Source organism: Solea senegalensis, linkage group LG12, assembly GCF_019176455.1.
Source record: "Solea senegalensis isolate Sse05_10M linkage group LG12, IFAPA_SoseM_1, whole genome shotgun sequence".
NCBI classification, from domain to species: Eukaryota; Metazoa; Chordata; class Actinopteri; order Pleuronectiformes; family Soleidae; genus Solea; species Solea senegalensis.
The window spans coordinates 3890992-3911853 of record NC_058032.1 but is presented as its reverse complement, the minus strand read 5'-3'; the positions used below and the strand labels follow the sequence as shown (position 1 = coordinate 3911853).

Below are 20862 nucleotides of genomic sequence, written 5' to 3'. Positions count from 1 at the left end.
CTGCATTGAATGGAGCAGTAGTTTATGACATGTACAACAGAATGAACTGCTACATTTACATGCTTTTCAAAACTCTGCATTGCAGATTACAGTGACAATATAATTTTCCCATTTCCCCATTATGTCAGTGTTGCTAATTATCTTCTCGAGTTCGGTTCATAAAATGTCAGCTATTTGTGAGATGTTACTCACTCTCAGTGTTCACATGCCAGTGCTGTCGCTGTAAAAGACACAGTGTACGAAATAATCTTACATTGTTTCTGTTTAGGAAAAATAAACAGACAACAACAACAACAAGTTACACACTGCAGCTATAAATCTTCACCATTTTGACTGATGATTCATACTAAAAAGGATAGTGTGCTGGCCACCTGTGTTTATGTGGAGTTATCGTCATTTTAAAGTTTTATAAGGAACTTTTTGATCTCGGATGTTGGATCAAATCACTATTGAAGAATTAAAGACCTGGAGTGTTGAACATCCAACAATCACTGTGGGCGAAATCCATCTTTTAAGAGGCACAGTTTACTCGTTTCTGTGCCAACTTCTCCATTAATAAATAACACTTGGGAACAAAAATCAACTTATTCACATGAATGAATTTTTATAGTCACATTTTGAACACACATTCATTTCCCTCTTATTTGGCTTGGCACATAGAACATAAACAGACATTCACACACACACACACACACACACACACAGAGGAAGTACTGGACACAGTGGCCAAAAATAAATCACAGACCTGCTTTGCGTCATCTTCCTCTCTCTCTGTGTGTCTACTTATCCACTTTTGTTCCCAAGGCTGTGGGTGTCTGGGAGAGTGTGTGCCATGCAGCAGTTAATGTACCAATCTGTGCCAGTCAATCAGCACGGCCTGGACACTAGAGAAGGTTCTAGTAGTTTTTGATTTATTCCAATATTGTGGTTCTCTCACTGCTGGTATATGTTCATCTCTAAAGCCATTCCAGGTAAAATTCCTTTTACTTGTCTTCACATTTTATTATTTGGACTGCAACTAACTAATATTTTTGTCATTGTTGTATATATTCTTGCTTAATCAGTCAATTTTCATAAAGTGACTGATATTTGATTTGATTATTTTATGCAAATGTGATGATTATTATTATTTTGACCACAACCTCTTTACACCGTATTTCCTTACTCACTTTCTTTTAATACTCTTACTTAATATTCTAAAAAGTGATTTCAACTTCTACCAAAGTCAGTTTCTGGTGAGATACTTCTATTACTACTACTAATACTACTATTCTACTACTTTATACAAGGCTGATCTCCGTACAAAAGTACTAAATCGTCGTAAAATCTACAGAAACAGGGCCTTTTATCGCTGTCAAACGTACATTGCTGACACCGTCCCACCAGGTGGCAGTAGTGAGCGCTAAGGCCGCTCTGAGTTGATGGAAAAAAAAACACAAACAACCACAAGAAAACCACAAAACCAAGATGGCGGTGCAGGAGACAGCATCTCAACTGTCCATGGCTCTCAAAGTCCAGGAATATCCCACTCTGAAGGTAAACCGTGACTGGAACTCGCATCGTTTTTACACGTTAACGACGTATGTGCCGCTGAAATACACACATCGTGAGGTGTTTGCTGGGAAAAGTGGGGGATTTGTTGTCCATTCGAGGCCGAGGGCAGCGAACTTGACAGGGAGGCTAGTGTTTGCTGGACTCGCTTAGCCAGTTAGCAGCGCCCTTTAACCGCATATGTGTTTGACGGGCGACAGTAATTAGTTAGCCTTTTAATACGTAGATGTGCGCGGTGGCTGTTTAGCTGTGTTCATCAGCTGCTTTTTGAATGATATAATCGTCGTGCCATGGCGTGGAGGGCCGCAGATAAGCTACCCCAAGTATAAGCGTGTTGTTTATTGACGAGGAGCTCCCTTCACTGTAGATACATGAGCTGTCAGTTAATGGCGTCAGGTCGGTGTTTAACGGTGGGGAGACTTTGACGAAGTAGGTGGTGATTCTTGTTCATACTGAGCTGGACGCTCGACTGGCTGACGGTTGAACTCATTAGGCTTTTTGCTGTTGGCAAACCCATATTTTCTACGTCTTCTACTGTGGTGTAAGACAACCAGGCTGTGCCACACTCGAGAGCGAGCATGCTGGTTGCAGCTGCCTGGTAGATGTGTCGGTGGGGGGGTTGGGAAGCCTCGAAAGCCCTGCGAAGGGGGCAGTTAGCGCAGTGTCATCAGACCGCTGCTGCTGCCTGTGTGCACTTCAAAATGGCCAGCGAGAGACATCACAGACTGCTGCTGCCGCCGCACACACCTACTGTTCCTCCATTCCACACAACGTTACTGCGACACTACCTCTAAAAGACGAGCTGAAGCAAAACCCGGCTTTTCCTCCTGCCCTCACCCCATCTCGGGGAGAAAAGACAACGTCGACTTTATATAAGGCACGGCTGTGAACACCAAGGTATTGACAGCGTTTGTGTAGTAACTAATGGTGTGTGGTGTGTCTGATGTTGCCCTGATTTAATATATCGTGACGTTGAGTGTTCTCTGTGGTACATGTTTAGACATCACAGCTGTGTTTTTTATTTGAAGATGTCTTTGCTTGGATGCTGCAGTAAGGATGGATGGATGGATGGTGGTACAGGAAGGGCACCATTTTAAGACAGGAGTGATGGTTATAATTGGCATCAAATGGGAGTCTACAGCTGTAGGAGCAGTGGTGATTACATTTGAAGCTGTATTGAGTAGAATTATGACGTCACAATCAATGTTGTCCCACACGGATGAAGCTGCTAATCTGTAGGAGTGACACTTTACAGCATGTGTTGGATATTATGTCCTTGAAGATGCCAATGCAAAGTAATAGCTTGATACCACCTTTTCTGTATATCTCAACCTTGAGTATCTTCCGATAACAAGATCCGTTTGATGCATTAATTGAATGCTAATGCCCTCGTTACTGAACCATAACCAATCATATAAAATCATCATAATACAGCCGTTGGTCTCTTTTTACAGCACACCACATGTGCAGGGTAGGTCAATAATGTGATGTTTAGAATTTGCAGTTGCATTAATGTATTTTGTTAGGTATGCACGACATCGGTATCTGCAAATATTGGCTTTAAAATGTCGAATATAGGGGATATCGGCAAGAACACCAAGATCTGCCAGTATGACTACAACAGTAACACTAAACGGGTGCAGGGTCAGTATTGGTTATCGGCCCAAGCACTCCTGATATATCGGTATATCTGCAACAAGTCCAATATCACGCATGTCTATTATATTTTTCTCAGGAAGATCAGAGTAAGGCAACCATTTACAGCAACCATTCTCGAGGGCCATGGTTCTCAAACTGTGGTACATGTACAAGAGCGTGTAGAAAATTAAATTAATAACAAAAAATAAACGAAATGTAATAATATATTTAGAAACACCTTATCTCTCGCTCCAGCTTAAATGGATTTCACTGAATGAGTGTCTGAAGTATATGTGAGGAAGAGGAGGACGAAGATGATGACGATGAGAGAGCAAATTGTCTTATTAAGAATAAATCTGCCTCCTGTGAAAAGTCCCATTTCCGCGGCCTATTTACATCACTGGATTTTAACGTTGGCGATACGGGCGTTCCTTTGAGCACTCAATGTTTTGTCAGGTGGTACTTGGTATGAAAACCACCGATCTAGGGAAATGATAACCCAAATATTTACACGTTCTTATTCAACATAACATTGTAGCCGAATCAAGATAAATATGCTGTCTACACAGGGACATTTTTCTTGGACTGACGTGCTTTCACAGCTGCAAAGCAATACACAGCACAACAGAGTCAGCAAACGACGGCATACAAAAGACAATATGCAGAATAAATAAACACAGACTAAAGACAAGTAAAGGTGTAACATAATTGCATTTATTGCATTTAATGAGAGCTTGAGGTGGTTTGTAACATCTGCCTGAATGTAATGTATAATATTCAGCAAACAGAATATGTGATGGATTGTATTAGTCTGATCACATCTGACTATATTCTGTAGTCATTTAAATGCCAAACATTTAAGATATCGTGTCCTTCACACTGTAATCACCCACGCAATGTCATGACTTTCATCAGTGTGCAATGTTGCTGTTAAAAGGGGGCTTATGAAAAATCCTGAAAGACAACCACTTACAGTCTGTAACAGCTGCCTCTAAATATGTTTATGGCTTAAATACATTTTTTTTTCAGTAATTAAAACAAGCTTTCACACTGAAAATGTGAATATTTCCGGGCTTCTTTTCTCCGTCACTAGAACTGAATGATTTAGGGAAAAAAATAGTTAGTTGGAACTTGATGGTGATGTAATTGATGTCACACGGAATTTCGTGGACCTCTGTGCTTCTTTGATAGTCAAGGTTTTCATTGTCACACCAGTATTGGAGTTATTTAACAGTATTTAAAGCTTTCAAGTCAATGCACAGTTTACAGGGGATTGCATGAGGCGGAAAACATTGACATTTTGTGGGGAGTTGTTCTTTAGTGTGTATTTATACTCCATCCTTTTCCCTCTCATTCTCGCTACTATGCACATTCCTGTGCGAAATAAGCCTGCAGTTTCTGCCAGCACAACACGAATGAATATTTAGTGCACACTCTGTCACGGTTTGAGGTACAATTAAATGTCTGAATCACAGGGTCACAATCTTCTGCACAAACACACACAATTGAATTTTTCCAAATTCTAGCTGAGCAAAAACATTCATCATGCGTCATAGACGACCCATAATTTTTCTCTCAAATCTCAGTGAGCTGTGAAATGAACTGGCTCTGGAGAAACAAATCACGGTGAATCAAAGTTCTCCTCTTTCGGCCTCAATTACATGACACTGTTATCTACAAAATCATTTTGTTGTAGCACAGAAAGGAAAAACACTATTTTATATTGGTTGATTATGACTAATGTTCTCTAGATTCTGTTTCATTCAGTCATTTAAACATGTTTTTTTATGATACTTTACAAACCACAGCCGGTTACACGTACTGTATTCTTAACTGCAACTACTGTTGCCTCATGTCTGTGGAGGATCTAAACACCTGAATCAGCCACAGGTAATTTTCATGCTGAATGCTTCTGGCCTTGTCTTCACAGGTCCCCTACGAGACTCTGAACAAGCGATTCAGAGCAGCTCAAAAGAACATCGACCGGGAGACGAGTCACGTGACAATGGTGGTCGCGGAGCTGGAGAAGACCCTGAGCAACTTCCCGGTGGTCGACTCTGTCGTGTCACTGCTGGATGGAGTGGTGGAGAAACTCAGTGCCCTGAAGAGGAAGGTGAGAGGTGCAGATGTTACAAAAGTAAAAAGAACACAAACAAAGTACAAAAATTTTCAGGTACAACTTTCATTGCTTATTTAAAAAGGTGTTGTAGGGTGAAATAGGGTTTAATTGTAAGCCCTCCCAGTTTGGCTAAGGTCTTACTACATTTGGGAACTTGGAACTTGGCTGTCACTTTTCCCAAAACATGGGTTTCACACATTTTTGATAACTGCACGACGTTTGGATACAAGCTACTACTTCAAACAGTCTTATGCACTTACAACTTTTGTTGGATCTGAGGACCCTTCAGACCTGCAGTTTCCATTATCTGATCACTGAGGATTGATGTTAATACAAGGTCTGAATAGTGACTACCAGAATAATCAGAGACGGCTACATCTCACTGAATGTTGACTTTAGATCACCAGCAATTTGCTGTTACCAGCTTATTAGGTCTTGTGTTTAAAGTTACAATGAAAACATGGACAGTTTTCTAATCCATTATTGTCGGTGTGCACTGGGCTCGTTAAACCAGCACTAGTTTTGGTCCCAGTACCTGTGTACTATACCAATAGTATCTTACTAATAAACATGGGTCTCCCTCCAGCTGTAGCCAACATTTAAAAGCCACATAACTCAGCCCTGTTGAGAGCAGCACATTACTGTGGCAGTGGTTCCTCCACAATGGTGTATGTGATGGGTTGTTGATGTCCGAGGTGGAGGAATGCCACCTGGCTGGTTTGTAAAAGGAGAGAAAACGGACAATTGAAACAATGCTGTGGGTATTCCCCCACCCCCCCACCTGTCCCAGAATGTTGTTATACACTAAACATACTGCACTTTGTTACGGAGAGTAGTCAAAAAGTCACAAATGTTTTTTAGTACATTGCCTTAACATGAATTGGACCAGAGAACAGAGGGCCTGTATAATTGAATCCTTATAAGGCAGTGTGCATGGAACAGTGCACACAGGAATGCAGTCATTCACTCCGTTGTAACGACATTATTAACCACTCTTTCCTGACTGCTTTGAGACTACAAATTATTGTTGAAGTAAAGCAGTTTTATAAATAATTTTTTTTATGGTTGTGACACCCAACTATTGAACTGCAAAGTAGCTGCAGGCTTGTAGTCTTGGAGTCTAGACTTGGGTATATCTCAGTCTGGACATTTCCCTTAGTTCAAGGGCAGATTTATGTGATGAGAACAGTGTGATTTTCTTTTTTGTTTGCAATGTGTCGAAGTAGTCAGGATATTGAATGTGGTTTAATATAAAATTGAGCCTCCTTGCTCCATATTCACCTCCTTTGTATATATCTCATTATTGATATTGTGTGTATGTGTGTGTAGGCTGCAGAGTCCATCCAAGCCGAGGACGAGAGTGCCAAGCTGTGTAAACGTCGCATCGAGCACTTGAAGGAGCACAGCAGCGACCAGCCGGCCTCGGTCAATCTGTGGAAGAAGAAGCGCATGGACCGCATGATGGTGGAGCATCTGCTGCGTTGCGGCTACTACAACACAGCTGTTAAACTGGCCAGACAGAGTGGTATAGAGGTAACTGTCCATGTGTCAATATTGATATCTGTTTAAAATGACTTTTTAGCTTCAGATTCTCTAACACTTTCTCATTTATTCACCTTTCTTTTTAAGGATCTGGTGAACATAGAGATGTTCCTCACAGCCAAGGAGGTGGAGGAGTCTCTGGAGAGGCAGGAGACAGCCACCTGCTTAGCCTGGTGCCATGACAACAAGTCTCGCCTCCGCAAGATGAAGGTACAGTGATTACATTCCAGGGGTCAGATTTTGCCTCAAGAATATTTTTTGTACTAAAATTTCTACCTCTACCCGGGATCATTTTTTATTAATCTTGACAGTGAAATAGCAAGGATGTATCATGGAGCTGATATTATGACATCCCTACAAAGATGTACGACCTGCAGGAATCATCACTGTTTGGCACATACCTGCCTTTTCGTCGTTTTTTCTTTACTTGTCCCAGCATTTGTGAAAATTCTAATACAGTTTTCATGTCACAATGAAAAGTGATCGGGTAAATTGTTGGAGATTAACCCACGTTTTTAGGATTATTAAGTAACTTGTAACTTAAACAGTAATGGATCTACAGTTTGGCATTTTTCGTCTCGATTCTTGTGTCGGACGTCTCTTCCTGTGACGGACCAATCAGTGGCCGGCAGTCTGGCGATGTCACGCTTAGTGTTGCCTCAACTCGCTTGGAACCTCGCCAGAGAAGGTACTAAAAAAGTACTAAGGTACTGTCGCTAGTGGAACCGCAACTTAACCGTGCCGATACAGTAAAAGGGATATTGAGATAAAGGGTATTCCTCCATGTTGCTCCTTCATATCCAGGGTTAATAACAGCCAAAACAGATAAGTAGTAAAATGGTGGAAACTCTACATTACATTCTTTTGTCTCTTTTTTCAACAGAGTTGTCTTGAGTTCAGTCTAAGAATCCAGGAGTTCATTGAGCTCATCAGGCAAAACAAACGCATGGATGCAGTCAGGTGCTGGACATTGAAACACCACACACATGGACTCTTCCACCTTAAATTCTTATACCAACAAATGGTTCCTGTTACGTAATAGTACTAAAACAGTCACAAAACTGAAATCACTATTTTTGTGCCTGTTTCAGACATGCAAGGAAACATTTCAGCCAAGCAGAAGGTGGACAGTTGGATGAGGTTCGGCAGGTGATGGGGATGCTGGCCTTCCCATCAGATACACACATCTCTCCTTACAAGGTAACAACTATGCTCTTTAAATTATTCAAAAGACTTAATTTGGTCTGTCCCACTTCTGCACATGGACCATGAAGGAATATTGAATTATACTTGTGGCTACTACTATTCACACATGACATGAAATTAATGAAATACCTCTATTATTAATACCTCTAGTTATCTGTATTATTTCTGAGCAGAGGCACATGGTGGAGGTGTGGCAGGCACTGTTGCCTCTTTGTTTTTGAAAATCAAATAAATAGACATGGGTCATTAAAAGTGCTTGAATTTGGTGCACGAAAGAAGTTAAGTTGATATTTAGGTAAATGTCTCCCTTGTTAACATTAAGCAAGTCACGTGATTCCAAATTGCAAGATCTCTCTACCACCAAAGAAAATAAAAACAGCTGATTTTGACCAAGATCCCAAAGACATTCACTTAATCAATAAATCAATAAAAGTGGACGCCATGGTTGGAGTGGCTCTTACAAGTTGCCCTCCTATCTTAAGCAGCACATTTGATCCTTGAATTTGAGGGAATTGGTCCTGAAAAGTCTTTGGAAAGTCCTTGAATTTGGTGTAGAAACCCTGGTATAAAGCCATGATTAGTGTTCTGCTAGCACAGTCTCATGCAGAAGGGGAAAACACAGTCTGCCTAAATGTTTTTCCCCAGTGGAGACAAATTCTGTGCTGTCAACAGCTTTGTTTGTATATGATGAACAACATGACTCTTCAAATTATGGTTCATAAATGTCTTAAAACTACATTAATAATTGACTAATATGACATTCAGTTTAGATGAATGCCCTGACTGTTTCATTTAAACTTTAGAGACCAGGCAGATAAGGTGCTATAGCAGCAGAGCAGCCACTAGATGGCACCCTCTGTCCATGTAAAATAAAAAAAGTTGTGTCTCGTGCCTCTTCACAATTATGCTTGGGCAGCAGTTTTCAAAAGCAGTGTTATTGTTTTTAATCTTCAGTGGCAGACTGATGTCTTATGAGAAACATGGTTTTACTATGGCGTCAACATAATTCAATTTAATTTTAAACATTTAGCACAAAGTAGATGGACACGTGCCATCTTCTTTTTCCAGCTTGACGTAATTTTCTTGAACATTTTCAAAGAGATTAAACTCCTTTAATGTCAACACAGCTGAATAGAATAGAAGCTATAATTTAGCTACCGTCATTTAGCTATAATGTAATTTAAAAACAACATTTATCTTCTACACATAGAATTATCACCACATAGTCTGTGTTTTTGATGAGTTAAGTTTGCTGAAATCAGCAGTCATTTGTATTGATCCGCACATTCTGCAGTGACTTAAAAATCGTTCCTTTTTTTGACCGTTCCATCAGGATCTTTTGGACCCAGCCCGTTGGAAGATGCTAATCCAGCAATTCCGGTATGACAACTACAGACTGCATCAGCTTGGAAACAACTCTGTCTTCACTATAACCCTACAGGCCGGTCTGTCCGCCATCAAGACACCGTATCCTGCCTTACTCTGCTTTCAATATTCAGCCGTAACTCATTCAGACTGACGCAGTAACACGAACCTGTGTCAGGAAGTCTCATCAGTGTAGGCTAAACCGTGTCGGCTGACGCTCCATGGCGGTCGTTGAATACACGTTGGATGTCTGGCTTTGGACCACTGGTGTTATTCACTTGTGATCTCATCACACGTGGACAACACTCAGTCTAGGTCTAATCCCGTTAAATGTGTCCTGAATGCATCTTCAGATCCGATCACATTCCTGTGCTGCATGAGCAGAAAGAGAACCATCCTCTGACCATTTATTTGTTGCCACCATTGTATTAACACTGGTCGATGCACACGCAGATAAAAAAACACTTCTGTATAGTGAGACTCGTTCAAAACATAATTTTGTTCTTGTGAACTGACTTAACATCAGTCACAGGAGACGAGGCCTATTTTAATGTGAGGTGTGAACAGTCGTCCTTGTTATTTATAAGTGCCTTAAAGCACCCAGGGACACTTTATAGAAAATGACAAAAATTCACAAAACGGAGAAAAGATAAAAAAAACAAAAAAGGAACAGTGTAATTACAGAGAGTTCACTGATTTAACAGACAAGTTTTTAGTTTCAGTTTAAATAGAAGGGGGAGAGTCGACGTTGGTTGGGAGTGAATTCCAGAGAACTCAGTGGTGCTGCGGGAGGAGATCAGACAAATTTGGAGGAGCGATGTCATGGATGTCCTTGAGTGTGAATTCTATTCTGAAATTGACCGGGGGCCAGTGCAGCTGCTATAGGACAGCTAAATTCTGGTCCACTTGTCGTCAGATCACTCAGGGCAGATGTTGATACCAAGTCTGAACTAAGCCTAAAAGAGTTGTATTAATCTGCAATTAAACCTTCTTTTTTTTGGATAAGCATAGTTTGGATTGCTAAAGGTCCATTAGTTCTATCATTATAACGTTCTTCCCAATTTCTTGTCTTTGCTCCGTATTGTCTTCTGTGACACAGAAGTTTTGTTCCTTAACCTCCATGTCCATTCCAGTCAGTGCTACAAGGAGGACGGTACCTCTAAGAACCCCGACTGCCCGGTGTGCAGTAAATCTCTAAACAAGTTGGCACAGCCCCTACCCATGGCCCACTGTGCCAACTCCAGACTAGTGTGTAAGATCTCTGGGGAGGTCATGAATGAAAACAACCCTCCAATGATGCTTCCTAATGGATATGTCTACGGCTACAACGTGAGTGCACTGTGAAATTGACTACAGCACAGGCACTGTGTTTAAATTTCACAACTGAAGCTGTGCATTCTCTGCTTATATTTTCCAGTCCCTTCTGTCCATCCGCCAAGACGACAAAGTGGTCTGTCCCAGAACCAAAGAGGTCTTCAACTTCTCTCAGGCTGAGAAGGTCTACATCATGTGATCACCCGGATAAACCCCCGTCTGAGTGTCGACATGATTGATTATGGTCCCATCACCTGGCCTTTTCAGAGAGGCACTTGCGGAACCCCCCCCCACACACACACACACACACACAGTACTCCACCGTCTCCCAAATCAACGATCAACTCCTTCGCACCCTCTCCTTTCAATTGTATCACACAGAAACTGGGCTCTCCTCCATTCTGACTTCTTTCACTGTGGCTAGGAGTTGTTTGATCTGATTCATTCAAGCACATAAACTACCAATACTGTCATTACCTTTTTCAAGCCTTCACTCTGAAGATTAGAGACTAGCGAAAAGGACCGAGGGGCTGAAAAAGGGCTAGGTAGTTGTTGGATTTTACTACAGCAAATAAAATCTTGTTGAGGTTACTTTGCCTTTTTTTCCTCCCCTTTGTTAAATAATGTGGCAGGACTGTGTTAACTCATTACATTTAGCAGATTAACACTTTAGATTTGGGCCTTTTTGGACAGACGTGGCTGCCTGGTCTCATAGTACCATCTTATTATGTGATGCATGCGGTTTGTCTTCTAGCCATGTGTGTGTCGGTGGATTGTCGAGGCCATAAATGTGTCCCTTAAACTGCCTAATGACATTCTTGTATTTCACCCCACCTTGGCTGTGAAACCAGAGCCTGATTGAGTTGCGGGAGGCTCTTTTTCAAATGTAAATATTAGATAGGATTTGGTCATTCTCATGTGTAAATGTGGGGTTTTTTGGGGGAGGGGGACAAGTAACGACAACACAATTCAACCGTTTACAATGATTGCTTTGTGAACTGAACACATGTTTTTTAGGCTGTTAAACCTCACATAGCCTTCAGTATCCTCACGTTAACCGGTAGTTGTGTGTAACTTATGATTCCCGGGGAAAGCTGTTAGTTTTACAAATTTGATAATGTTAATTATGGTGCATTTATTACCGTAGTGACATTTCTCAACATTCAGTCTCTGCAACTGTCTCTCGCTTGTTTTTAATGAACAAATTGTCTTCCTTTTTGTGTGTTTTGCCATGTTCACTCATTGAAAATATGGACTGTCTTTCAAGACGCGTTACGCAGATAATTCAACCCATTTTTTTATTAATTCCACAATTCTTTTTCTGTGACTGTGGTGAGATTTCCTCCCGTTTGAGATACCTGTGGCACCAACATGCTACAACGTTTGCTCCTCAGAAACAGAAGTACATCACCCTCATCAACAATTACTGTAGTTTCATGCACAACATTTTCTTTATTTGTGAAATTTACCAGAGATTTCCAGAGAGATGGAAACCTGTGCAAAAAGAGCGGGACTGTTTCATCAATGGCATGACAAAGAAGGAAGAAATTACCCTTCAGTTTTTCTTGTCTGTATTAGATGGACGGACTTGGGACAGCACACGATACATGAAAATGTTGAATGTGAACATGAATATTAACTTAATTGCCAACTCAAAAATTGTGGGAAAAAAAAGTCTATGAAAAACAACGAAACACACGAACAAGGTCAGTATTTTTCTTTTTTTTTTTTCTTTTTGTCATTTATTAAAAAGTGAAAATATTTCTAATTTGTGTCCATAAATGATTTGGAAGTGTATCTGTAAAGACACAAAGTGTTGTTTTGTGTTGCTAGAATAGATGAGGGATTGTCCCATGAGCAATATGCCTCATAAAGATTTCAGTGAACTTTGATTTCAGTGTTTCTTTCTTTGCCCCTGTGGGCTCTAAAATCAGCTGTACCGTCTCCCCCGTAGGTGGGATGACGTAAACTGTCCTCTTTGTCAACATGGAAATGCAAAGGGTTTTGTCTTCTCACCTGAAACTACCCTAATCTGCTTGATCGAAGTTTGTTTGCATTTTGTGTGGACAATGGTTTGGTATTGCATACATGTTTTATACTGTTATTTGTACACATGGCATACAAGTATAAACTAAGGCTTTTTGGCACCCTGCAATCAACTAATCACTTTAATTTGTTGTCTGTTTCCACAGACTAATGTGCTCAAATGGATGTCTTGGTTCGACTCGTTGGACAAAAATCATTTATCATTTAATTCTATGTCAACAGATGTTCATTATTAAGGTTTTATACCTATATTTTCCTAATTAATTAAGTAGCTTTATTGCAAACAGTACAACAGCTGCAATGCTTTTCACGTGGGAAATCTGTGAAGAAATAATTTAAACATGGTTTAACATTTCTTTATAGTGGTTGGGACTCAGCATTACACCATCTACATGTTTCAGCCAAAATCAACAATTCACACATCACAACGTTTGGCCTGTTTAGAAACAGATTTTTATACTAAAATATTAAACTACTTATGCAATTTTACTTCAATTGGAATTGGATAGAGAGGGCCGATTAAAGGTAATGTTGAACACACTTTCGAACTGTCATTATCATCACCTACTGCCGTTTTTTGATCATCGTCTCTTTCAAGGAACATGTTTTAAAGAATAATTTTAGCAAAAGCACGAGCCCGATTTTTCTTCTAATAATAATTTCCGGCGGTATACGTAGAGGTTTAACGTTGCCCTCTATCGTTTGAATATATTAATCTGCAGTTACACACTTCTAACGTCTTTAATGTATTTGTCTCATTGACCGATATTAAATTAAAGTAATCAGAAAGTCATTTTTGAAGAATAAATGGCTTTAGTGTTGTTTGATAAGTCAAAAGAACGATTCCAGGTTTTGATTCCTTTGATACGGAGGAGAGAGGGGGCGGAGAAAGAGAGACATTAGCGCACCGGAAGAGGTGGTATCACTAGTTGAGCTTCATCTCCGGTATAAAAACAGCTGCGTCCTTTGCTCGGCCACCATTTTGAGATTTACTCACGCTCCAGTTAGTCTCGCTAGTAATCTCATCGTCATTGTTTAAACATGAGCGACCAGCTTTGCAAACTTTTCGTCGGTGGACTCAACGTGGACACCGACAGCGATGGCCTGCGCAAGCATTTCGAGAAGTACGGTACGATCACCGACTGCGTTGTCGTCGTGAACAAGCAGCTGCAACGGTCCCGCTGCTTCGGCTTTGTGACCTACTCCACGACGGAGGAGGCTGACGAAGCCATGAAGGCCAGGCCGCACACCGTCGACGGTAACGCCGTCGAACTGAAGCGCGCCGTGGCGCGAGAGGACGCGAACAAACCAGAGGCCCTCGCCAAGGTGAAGAAAGTCTTCATCGGTGGCCTGAAAGACGAGATCGAGGAGGAACACCTGATCAACCATTTCAGCCAGTACGGCGAGATCGAGAAGGCCGAAGTCATCTCGGAGAAGGAGACCGGGAAGAAACGAGGCTTCGGCTTTGTCTATTTCGCCGAGCACGACGCAGCCGACAAAGCCGTTGTGGTGAAATTCCACAACATCATGGGACACAAAGTTGAGGTAAAGAAAGCCCTCTCCAAGCAGGAGATGCAGGCCTCAGGCAGAGGCGGCATGTCGATGGGCGGCCGGCCGGGCAGAGGCATGAGAGGAAATCAAAATGGCTACGGCGGCAGGGAGTATGGCGGAAACTACAACTACGGAAATGGCGGAGGCTACAACTGCGGCGGTGGTGGCGGCTACGGAGGATACGGCGGCTATGGGGGCGGCTATGGAGACCAGGGCAGTGGATACGGTGGTGGAAACGGCTACAACGAGTTTGGAAGCGGTTATGGCCAACATTCATCCGGCTATGGTCCCATGAAGGGGGGCCCCTTCGGTCACCAGAGGAGCGCTGCTCCCTACAGCAGAGGCGGCGGCAGTGGCTACCCGAGGGGGGGCTATGGCGGCGGCGGCTACTAGATGACACTTCTGAGCGGAAAATCGACCACCCATCCCCCCCACAGCCACTACATAAACCCCCAACCTGGATTCGAACGCCAAATTCAAAATCGGTTACGGGGCGTCTGCCGTGAACCAACCATGGCAGAGATCAGGACACAAAGAATCCCCACTAACCTCAAAAACCCAAACAGGTAGGAAGGTCACTTCCCAGAGAACCTGTTAATAACGAGCATCGGCTGTTGCCGTTCAACTAGGACACGAAGAATAGAACACAAAATGGCCCCTTTTATGTACCCACGTTGCGGCGTGTGGCTGTCGTTTAGAGTTATTTTTTTATTTGCGTTCACTTCGCTTATTTTTTTTTCTTATTTGAAAGTTTCGATGTAGGATTGTTTATGGTTTTCTTAATATTTACATTTTAAGCCATTAGAATAGATTTGTTTTCTGGAGTAGGTGTGTTTTCATTGTATGAGGATAAGAAAGCATGTTAATGTGATTTTTGGATTTCAGCTGTTCTCTACCTGTATAATAACTTACTTGGGTCATTCAGCAAAGGCGGGAACGTGATACTGCAGGATCCAGTTTCCTTGTTTCCTTCCCCGTGTTGTGTTCAAACTCAACGCATAGTACTAGTTTCAAAATATTGTTAATTTTTTCCCGTCTACCTGTAGCAATATACTGTATTGTATACTTTCATGTCTGGAGAACAAACCTACTGTTAAAACACTTTGATATGCTTTATGTATGTTCATTTTAAATAAAACGTTATACCACTTAGCTTAGTTATTTTACTTATTTAACCAGGCTTCCTCAGTTCATCCACAGGTTTTATAGGTGACATCATCATGATCTTTAGTTACGCGGCACCTTTACCACAGTTTATTCCCTTACTCTCAGGTGGGTGAAATTAATGGTTGTAGTCTACCCACAGCCATTGCATGTAGGCTTTGTAGGGTTTGACCTTTTTTTATTGTGTTTCTCTTTTTAAAACCATGCTAACTTATATTTTATTTTCTCTCTGAATACATATTTATTTGTGGACGTGGGGGCTCTGATATTTATCTTTGATTATTCCTACATTTAGGTGTTCTTACTTGTATTCCTGTAGGCTATCCCAGCCAAAATAGCCGTAGCAGTTTGTTTGTAGGCTACATCAGGACCCTGTTGATTACCTGGGGTCGATTGTGATAGGAGTCTGAAATATCTCTTTAGGATATCCACATCCAGCCAAATAGGTATGTAAATCAACCTGTCTTTACTCTGTGTTGGTCAGCCATGTAAGGTATTTATTTCATCTAGATGGTGCACAACTGTGCCATTATTTAATTTACACAAATGTACTTACAAATACACCTTTTTATATAGCTAATTTTTAAGTGGCAACAAAGGGGGGTTAATAAATTTGACCTTAAATTAACAAGTGGGTGGAAGGAGACTCGCATTTTGTTCCACTATTGCATAAGATAATGGAGCAAATAAATTTGGTCTCTTCCAGAAAACGTGCTCTGTTCAGTTTCTCATCGTGTCTCTCTCCCATCTCCTCCAGGTTGCTATGGTAACCTGGGCATGAGGACATCACCCTGAAAACTATTGGGGTGCGTGTCTCACCGCTGGCGGGGACCAAGATCTTGTGTCTTCTCCCACAGGTGAAGTTTCACATGGGATTCCTCTGTGCTCAAAATGAGTTTGAATGTGTACAGGTTTTAATCTTTTTTTAAAATTATTTTTTACAATGGTATTTTTATAAAACGGTGCTCGGGTGCAGTGAGTCATGGCACTACTGGTGACCTGGCCCTGCAGGTGATTCCTAATTCCTATTTTGGATATTGAGTGTGAATGATTTATATATAAAAAATTATACTGGCCCAAACGGGCTGATATTTTAAATAAAGTAAATTTGCAACATGAGCCAATTCAGTTGTCTTCTGAAGTCTGATTTATCCAATCAGCTGGACTGATTTTTTTAAAATGTTAGAATTGATTTTAGGGAATTTTAATCTCTGGATGGACATGTGACTTGAGTCACAGATGTACTCTTATTTTGATGAAAAACTTAAATAAAGTTATACCTGACTGTGTGACTTATTTTGAAAGGTCTGTTTTTGAATTGCTACATTGGCCGTTGTGTATGTGGTTGAAAATATTTGATGCTTGGAGGTAACTTGGCTGCAGACTAGTTTCAAAAAGGAACAGTGATGGAGAAACCTGTGCTCCCTGACACCAAAGTTGTAGAGTACAGCGTCTTACGTTGGCTATTTTACTATATGGCAGGGTTGTCAGTAACTTGTATCCATAAATCTGTTTTCCTGAGGTTTGGACCATAAAATATCTCCCAAACCTGTAATTCTTTTGCATGGCGTGAGAAGAAACTACACGTTCACATTTACGGAGACGAGAAGTCTGAACTCCGGAAGCCGCTGTATTCGTGCAGTACATTTCAAAAATAAAATGTTAATGCTGAAAGTATCGCATTACCCTAGCATGAATCTCACTATTCCAATTAGCATGGTTGTCTGGATGCAGACAAGTGAGGAATCTAAAAAGATGAATTCAAAAGCTCTATTAAACAGTTACCTGTCCATAAATGCAGAGAACAGACTCTAGCCATTGAGACCATGCTGTAAGATAGTTGTGGTTTCTGTGCTACACAAACTAATACACATACATCTCAAAAGTGGTGATTGAAAAACTATAAGTAAATTATAGTTTTCCAATCTAAAATTCAGGCAATAACAGATCAGTTAATGTTCCATCTGCTGCAGTTTATTGTCTTACCCACCTTGCTATGATGTCTGATTTGAAAAACTGCTTTATTTACATGACAGTCAAGTGTATGTTACTGTTTTTTGTCACTTTTTTCATAGGAAAATAATATCTCTGGTCATCCAGTAGGAAAAGGAAGCATCTGTTATCTTGACTGTTTTTTTTTTAATGACCTCACAATAAATCTATATATTTTATATACAAAGTGATCGTGTCACATGATGTTCTTTCACTGATCATTGTTTGATGGCTTGTATCCCTTGATCACTCTTTCATCCCAAAAGGGGCCACAATAAGGTTTGTGTTAATTGACTGACTGATTATGTTTAACAGGTTTGGGAGGACAAAGTTGATCAATCTAATTGTATTTGTGCTTTAGGCCACTGAAACGTGCTTTAGATTTTTGTGCTTGTACATGCAAGAAGCTTGATATGTCTATGACAATGCTGCAATTCTTAACTTGGAGTGAGACCAAGCATGGTTGTCTCCGTTCACTTTAAGGTCTGGTTTCTGTTTAGCCCTGCGCAGCAACCAGTGTGGCAACTTTTAAAGTGTCCTTTTGATTACCCCGTAAATACAACTTATCACCAGAGCACCCAACATTAACTTCCTCTTAACATGTTAAGTAGATTTATTTTTTTAACAAACTTATTGACCTGGTTTAATCATCTACAGCAGTACAGGTGATAATAAAATACAACTAGCACTGGTACAAACTGTCCATGCTTCAAATTATGTGTCAACCACCGTAGTGCAGCCTTATCAGAGAGGAGAGAGTTAGAGTTGCTCTAAAATTATGTAATTTAACAACAGTAAAAACATTTCTAATCCACTTGGAAACTAGAAATGTCACCAAGTGTTGCGCATAGCACATTGAGGATTTACTATTTGTTTAAGTAAGAAGGGGAAAATCACCCAAGCTGGTCAGCATTATTCATCAAAAACTAAATGTAATGTGCATTGGTGCTTTGTTGATATTTTTGCTCACTGTTCCTCCTTATCTAAAGCTGTGGGACAGCACATTACGGTTGGAAAATACAGTTATAATTTACAAAGAAGTTGTGCTTGGGTGAATAATTTATAACTAACAAATCCTGTCGGGTGTGAAATAGCCCATAGTAATGTTGCTAAATAATTAAAAATAATATATCTGTTGCTCTTTGTTTTGTGTTGGTTGTGCATTGCTAAGCTAAGTGCTAAGCGATAATTAGGACATATTATACTACGTGAGACAAATTGTGCTAAAATGTAAGTTTTAAGTAGTTGTTGCATGTTATTATATACGCGATATAATCTAAGAACAACGCTTTCAATTGTTGAAATCCGCGCCTCGAGCAAAAGAACATGGTATTTCCGATTGTACTTGAAAGCAGCAGCAGCGAGTATCGCTCGCCAGCCAATGTGGGTGTTGATTTTTTTCAAGACGACCAATCAGCGCGTGATACGTGTTACGGCGGCGCGTGAGTCACACGGAACGCCTCGACGTCGTCCATTGAAGAAGAAGAGGAGGGACGGTCTACTTTGTCCCCCTCCATCCACAGCAAAGATTCAGTCATGTCGGCCCAACTTTGCAAGCTCTTTGTCGGGGGACTGAACGTGGAGACCACGGGAGATGGCCTCCGCAGCTACTTCGAGAATTTCGGGACGCTCACCGACTGCGTCGTGGTAATGAATCAACAACTCGGGCGCTCTCGTTGCTTCGGTTTCATCACCTACACGACGCCGGAGGAAGCCGACGCAGCAATGGCGGTTAAGCCACATGTTATCGACGGCAACAACGTGGAATTGAAGTGGGCCGTAGCCCGGGAGGACGCGAACAAGCCTGAGGTGCTCGCCAACGTGAAGAAGATTTTCGTCGGCGGTGTGAAAGACCACATGGAGCCGAACAACCTGAGCGACTACTTCTCCCGGTTCGGCGTGGTGGAGAAGGTCGAGATCATCTCCGACAAGCAAACCGGCAGGAAGAGGGGGTTTGGCTTTGTCTTCTTCGAGGATACCGACTCCGCCACCAAGGCGGTGGTGACCAAATTCCACAACATCGAAGGCGAGCAAGTGGAGGTGAAGAAGGCTCTGACCAAGCAGGAGCTGTCCACCGGTGGCGGCCGGGGAGGAAGAGGACGCGGCAGAGGGATGCAGAACAATGGCGGCGGAAGGGGAGGAGGCGGCGGCTACAGAGGAGGCTACGGCGGTAACTACGGAGGTGGCTACGGCTACGGTGGCGGTTATGGCGGGGGATACAACGGCGGAGGTGGAGGCTACGGGGGTTACGAGGGCTACGAGGAGTACGACAACCAGATGGGTGGCGGGTACAATAACGGTGACTTTGGGGAAGGCTATGGACAGCAGCACGCCAATTATGGTCCAATGAAGGGGGGCAACTACTCCTACCGGAGCGGGGCTCCTTACAACAGAGGCGGAGGCGGCGGTGGCTACGGCAGAGGAGGAGGAGGAGGAGGCGGCGGTGGAGGAGGGGGATTTGGCGGGGGTTATTAATTATTACCTCCCTCCATTTAGAAATGTTCATAGGGAAATTCTGATTACAACAAACTTGAATTTACACACGTAACACAGTCCCAGGTGGGGGTGAAGGGTCTGTGCTGTTCAATTATGAGACTGTGCCCATCACCCACACAGGATGAATGGGATCCTGGCCCCCATCCACCTCCACCCGGACCCCATATGTCCTCTTATTCCACACGTAATGGACTTTACTACTACAATTTGAATTGTACATGTGTTATGTTTTTGTTTGGGGAGGGGGGGAAATTCTTGTTTTTGAACCATTTGTAAAAACGAAACCAATGTCAGTCACTGCTTCTCGACTCAGATTTGAGTTTGTCTGTCTTGCAAACCAGCCATGTGTTACTTTTGCGTCATGAACTCAGGGTTTTAAGTGGAGTTGGTGGCAGTGTCGGGCAGCATGGGGCTCAGTTGCTTGAGTTTCTTGATCTTAAAACACTTGTGACTAAGTATTCTTTTTGAGGGTGGGGAAATGTCTCGTGGTCATTTGTTTGTAAATTTACCTTTTCCACCTCTCCCGTCCCATTTAGGCCTACAGGCTTTTGTTTAAATTAAAACTGTTCTGAAAATCCATGTGTTCAGTTTGCCCCTATGTTGTATTCTGCTTTTATTAAAGTTTTTAATGTTTTGAAAATCTAATCTTGCCGTTTTAATTCGTATCCAGTGGAATTGCGGTCCTCCTGTGTGAGCTTGTGAATGTAGTTCATAAAACAACCAACAGGAGGGGGTGTTCCCTGCGAATTGCTGGCCTTTCATGTTCATCGGCCATTTTGTCCTGCCAAAGATGATCAGCTCTCTGTTCCTGTCATTGCAGCCTGGGGAAATAATTGATATGACGGTTTTCAGTGAAATGAGCAAAACATGTAACCTTA

General features: G+C 41.8%; 3 protein-coding genes across 3 annotated transcripts; all 3 read left to right on the top strand.

Moving 5' to 3' along the window:
• Window positions 1-1443: 1443 nt before the first annotated feature.
• Window positions 1444-12890, top strand: maea (macrophage erythroblast attacher, E3 ubiquitin ligase). The gene is made up of 9 exons (XM_044041175.1): window positions 1444-1536; window positions 5120-5302; window positions 6638-6841; window positions 6938-7060; window positions 7734-7810; window positions 7942-8050; window positions 9390-9523; window positions 10555-10750; window positions 10839-12890. Exons 1-9 carry the CDS (start codon window positions 1468-1470, stop codon window positions 10932-10934), a joined length of 1191 nt encoding a protein of 396 aa, XP_043897110.1. The 5' UTR covers window positions 1444-1467; the 3' UTR covers window positions 10935-12890.
• An 833-nt stretch (window positions 12891-13723) lies between these two features.
• LOC122778992 (heterogeneous nuclear ribonucleoprotein A0-like) lies at window positions 13724-16792 on the top strand. Its single transcript, XM_044041174.1, has 2 exons — window positions 13724-14898; window positions 16254-16792. Exon 1 carries the CDS (start codon window positions 13823-13825, stop codon window positions 14723-14725), a length of 903 nt encoding a protein of 300 aa, XP_043897109.1. The 5' UTR covers window positions 13724-13822; the 3' UTR covers window positions 14726-14898; window positions 16254-16792.
• A 2157-nt stretch (window positions 16793-18949) lies between these two features.
• On the top strand, window positions 18950-20629 carry LOC122778991 (heterogeneous nuclear ribonucleoprotein A0-like). The gene has a single exon (XM_044041173.1). The coding sequence runs from the start codon at window positions 19025-19027 to the stop codon at window positions 19961-19963; it is 939 nt and encodes a 312-aa protein (XP_043897108.1). The 5' UTR covers window positions 18950-19024; the 3' UTR covers window positions 19964-20629.
• Window positions 20630-20862: the final 233 nt, after the last annotated feature.

Excerpts from the sequence above, each read along its gene's own strand:
- LOC122778991 (XM_044041173.1), top strand. The coding sequence starts at position 19,025 with ATGTCGGCCCAACTTTGCAAGCTCTTTGTCGGGGGACTGAACGTGGAG.
- maea (XM_044041175.1), top strand. The coding sequence starts at position 1,468 with ATGGCGGTGCAGGAGACAGCATCTCAACTGTCCATGGCTCTCAAAGTC. Across the intron at positions 7,061-7,733 it reads CTCGCCTCCGCAAGATGAAG|AGTTGTCTTGAGTTCAGTCT; the intron begins GTACAGTGATTA and ends TTTTTTCAACAG. Across the intron at positions 10,751-10,838 it reads GATATGTCTACGGCTACAAC|TCCCTTCTGTCCATCCGCCA; the intron begins GTGAGTGCACTG and ends TATATTTTCCAG.
- LOC122778992 (XM_044041174.1), top strand. The coding sequence starts at position 13,823 with ATGAGCGACCAGCTTTGCAAACTTTTCGTCGGTGGACTCAACGTGGAC.